General features: G+C 44.1%; 2 protein-coding genes across 2 annotated transcripts in view; one reads left to right on the top strand and one right to left on the bottom strand.

The window, feature by feature from the left end:
* The window catches only part of T265_12028 (hypothetical protein), a gene marked incomplete at both ends in the record, with an annotated part of 43711 nt that overhangs the window by 33720 nt on the left and 5752 nt on the right, over nt 1–4239 (bottom strand). The window contains one exon of the mRNA XM_009178922.1: nt 3703–3859. Within this exon, the coding sequence (XP_009177186.1) occupies nt 3703–3859 (157 nt within the window). The remainder of the gene's footprint in view (nt 1–3702; nt 3860–4239) is intronic.
* The window catches only part of T265_12027 (hypothetical protein), a gene marked incomplete at both ends in the record, with an annotated part of 18997 nt that overhangs the window by 9278 nt on the left and 5480 nt on the right, over nt 1–4239 (top strand). Inside the window, 2 exons of the mRNA XM_009178923.1 lie at nt 197–525; nt 1487–1501. Of these exons, the coding sequence (XP_009177187.1) occupies nt 197–525; nt 1487–1501 (344 nt within the window). The remainder of the gene's footprint in view (nt 1–196; nt 526–1486; nt 1502–4239) is intronic.

The raw sequence follows: 4239 nt of genomic DNA, 5'->3' as shown, positions 1-4239 counted from the left end.
TCCTGGACCGGCCTACACAAAATACGGGTCCACTACCGTGGAATGTAAATATGCACCCAGTTCAAAACCACTTGTGCAGACGTTGACCGTGCGCATTTTGCGTAAGTTGCAATATTCAATACATGTACGTCTAAAAAAGCTTCAGATGACAACGCCACGCCGAATGCCTTTGAATGCATATTTATTTTCTTGACAGCCATGCCCTTGGATGGAACTTTGGACGGTGAAAATAGTGGGAACTCAGAGGTGACATCCGGTTCCACCAAGGAATTCCAGTGTGATCTGGTTCCACTGGACGCTGCCAAGTCCTTGAACGGAACCTGGAAGGCTACTGTGGATCCAACAGAGGCGGCTTCCGTTACGACATTGGAAGCCGATAACTCGGTGAAAATAGGACCTCCAGATGTACAAGGCTACCGGGACCAACCGAGCTCGTTTAACGTATCGTGTACGTTTTCCACACCAGAAGGAGTAGCGCTGTACAACTTTGAGCGGACAGTGACAGTTAAACGTAAGCGATACTTGGTAAATGGGACCTCTTTATCTCAGTTAACGAGGTCGAAACCGTGCAAGTGTTTCGCATACATTTATCGAATTTTTAGTATACTAGCGACTTTGATCGACCCAAAATTTCACCCTACGTAAGGCATTCTTTCGTGAAGTTTCCAATTTTTTTAGCCACACAGCTCTGCTCTTTTTCCCTCGAGTTTTGAGCGCACCAATTTGGGAGTCGAATTCGTCAATTCTAGAAGCGTCGATTCTACAGATGACCGACCGCCAACTAGTAGACAAAAATAGCGGTAGGATGCAAAACAGCCGGCAAGAAATTGGACAATGCTTTCGTCCAAACTTGTAACACAAGTGCCCAAGATCGGTACCTAAGTAGGTTATATGGGGCTACAAATCTCTCATCTGGATACATGATTCGATGATGAGATGAGACCAAATTCTACTTCGTTGTATCCAAGATTTTCACGCAGTCAACGGTCGAATTACCTCTTTCTGTGGTAAATAGTTCTCGAAGGAGTACATATGACAGAGTCAACCCTGAATGACAGAGAAATAGTGCAGAATGTGACCACATTTATATCTGAACAGTATTCATCCTTTCTTGGTGCAATTATTCTTGAGAGTCTGGATTTTTGTGGACTAACCCTAATTCCATGCTTAGAACACTGGTGGGAACGTTGTGACGAGAACGGTGTGGATGGGAAATCAAAATACCAAATTCAGCTGATCCTGGTGAAACACTGTTTGTTTTGACTTCCGTTCTGACCACTAGTCGCGCGGGCGGATGAACTATTATAGCACACTGATGTCGAGTCTTCAAGTCGACCTAGGTGAATGCCATAATTAGTCATTCCGACGCCAAGCAGTCTCATCAGAAACCATTTATTCATACTCAGTAAATTACTCGATAGATACTCGTGTTCATTATACTTTAATCTGCGCCATTACGTTGATTTCCATTCGTTTTGATCAGCAGAATCTACTGACGCAGGTAAGTGGATGTCNACCGTTCAATTACGCCCTATACTTTCCGAATTACGTTGCACCAATCAAACCGCATCTAAGTGGATTCTTGTTTCACTTTTACAGGTACCTCAATAATTCCACTGTTAACGATTCGACTCACGGCTTTGAACGTACTTCTTGTGAACTTCATCCAACCTCGTACATGATTTATCATCGGTTTCGCCTTTGTTTCGTCGGTTAGCATCGGCTAATGAACAGAGGAAAAATGCTGTGGTGTTTTTATGCGTTTATAGGCCGGCCACTGTATAGTGGCCAGGCAAAGAGACATAGTCAGCCATTTTTACTATGAATACACATAATCAACTACCATCTTCTGAATAATTCCTACTTTTGTCCAAAACCTTGCAAACAGCACACCATGTAGTGGGTTCTCCAATAACCATAATGTTTAAAGCCTGTTTTTTGAAACTTTTTCCGGCCTTGTATCTTTAGTCTTTTCAGGTAGTGTATATGAAGAGGATGAGAGTATGTTAGTGCTACTGTCTTTTACTCGAAGTAATATCAAAGGGTAAATAACATTGGCAATAAACAGTTATGTATAGTGGTTAGAAGAGTCACTAGCACAACTGAATAATGCACAAAGGGAATAAGAGACTTAGCGAATTCCTCGTTTGGTAAGTTGTGGTAGATGCAGCCGGGGTTTGTAGGACGCAGTGGAATTGAATGCGGGTCTTGACGGAGTGTGGTCAGAGACGAGTGCCTCACCAGTCATATTGAAAGCTATTCGTGGCCCACAAAACCTCAAATGTCCATCTAACTGCAACCTGTTTAGGTGTGATTTAACAATGATCTTTGTCAGTTCGTCCAAAATCACCCTTACGCAAAGTCAAGATTGGTGCCGCCTGTATAGATCAGTTTCACTATGCTTTTATCACTGGAAATTACGATATCATGCTTTGTGTACTGTCTAGATTCAACCACAACATCTCTTCGATCAGGAAATGCAGCAAACATGGAGGAACAATACCCTTTATTGGACATTCCCTTTTTATTTGGAGAGCAGGTAATATCACCTTCGCGCATCCTAAAGTGCACTGCTTCCTTCTCCTAGTTATCGAGCTACCTGTAGCTAATGAATGGTAAGCGTGGTTAGGTGCTGACTTCATTTATCCAGCCCGCCAAATCAACTTCACACCTAAGTAATTCATAGCTGATAAAACCTGCCTTACGAGGTTGTCGACTGTAAGACAATAAAAGCGAATTGTGAGAGAGGGCTGCGGTACTGTGCTCCGTTATTCGGCATGAAAAATTTACTTGACTGATCACGGGGTTACTTGCTAAGTTACAATCACATGTTCTGTTATGGGGAATTTACGAGGTCACGTAGGGTAAAGTCTTAGCTGTTTGGGGGAGGGGTGGTAAATTCAATACCCACAGGGTGACTAAGAAGACTGAGACACTTGTCGTTCGTGAGCTAGGTGAATGCTTCATGTTTACTTTTAGCAATACTTGGGAATAAGTTGGTTACGCAACAGTGCGAATCGGTTTCACAAATGTCACATCGTACTGCGGCTCAGGTGTGGCATTCACAGTTCGGCCGCGCATAAATTGCGATATAGTTCTGATTCCAGGGGAGGCTGAGACCAAACTCCCTAACACTGACCGGACGGCACGTTTCCGGGTCTGATTTCCATCCCTTAAGATGGTAGAGCCGTCTCGGGCATAGCAGACGAACTAGTGGAGTTATGTTCTGTCATATCGGTCAAACAGAATAAAAAATCCCCAGGCTGTTGATTGGTCGTATTGACGAAAATATCTGTTTCATCGCTTCCGTGAAGAATAGCTCTCAATGGAAGTATCTAGCCACAAATACTACCTTCAAATATGCGACACACTCCTCACAAAAGCATGACTCAGATGATCACTGTCGGACACATTTTTACAGAGTGTGAGTCACTGTTGTATCGTGGGTGGCTGTCTATGGGTTACACCTGCACTGAGCCTGCCAGACCCCGCGATAGATAGAAGACAGAGAACTAGGGACACGGCTGCATTGCCAGGATAAAACATACAGAGCGTCTGCGTAATATATAGGATGAATAAATGGACAAGTATTGTCGTTCACTTGTTCGATTTGTACAGCCAATGGCGATGAACAATCTCGGGCTCACTACGTTTGTCGTATGTTGTAAGGACGTGTTTGGTGAGAGACGCCAATTCACCTACTTTCCTGACGCGTCGTACCGATGGTGACCTTGGGATGCGTCACTTTCTGCACATGTGCATTTTTCTTTCCCGGGCGCGTCCTGACAACTACACAACGGTATTCCGTTCAATTGAAACGCTTCCATCGCAAAGGAGCATTCCGGAGTTCTCATCTGGTCTGAAACTGGCAAAATATTACCTAGTTTGTCAGTCGTTCCATGGTTTACCCACTATCGTCAAATAAGGACGTCTGGAGTTTCGATACAAGTCGTCATGTCCTGCACCCGATGAACAGTGTCATACTAACAGTAGGGGAGCTGCCAACCACGCATTCATTGAGGTAGTTTGCATGGCCCAAATAATATCCAGCGATATTGGCGCCTGTATGGGCGAACCCATATTATAGCAGGACGTGTGATCCAGGTAGACGAAGCCAAACAACTTTCACTCTTATCCAATTGAGAGCACTGCACAAATGTCCTTATGATGGTGCGTGACCGGATTATGTTCCAGAATGCAGCGATGGAATGAAACCGGGGAAGGAGGTGAAAATTGCAT

This window comes from Opisthorchis viverrini (genome assembly GCF_000715545.1).
Source record: "Opisthorchis viverrini unplaced genomic scaffold opera_v5_767, whole genome shotgun sequence".
Taxonomy (NCBI): domain Eukaryota; kingdom Metazoa; phylum Platyhelminthes; class Trematoda; order Opisthorchiida; family Opisthorchiidae; genus Opisthorchis; species Opisthorchis viverrini.
This window is presented reverse-complemented; position numbering and strand designations above follow the sequence as displayed.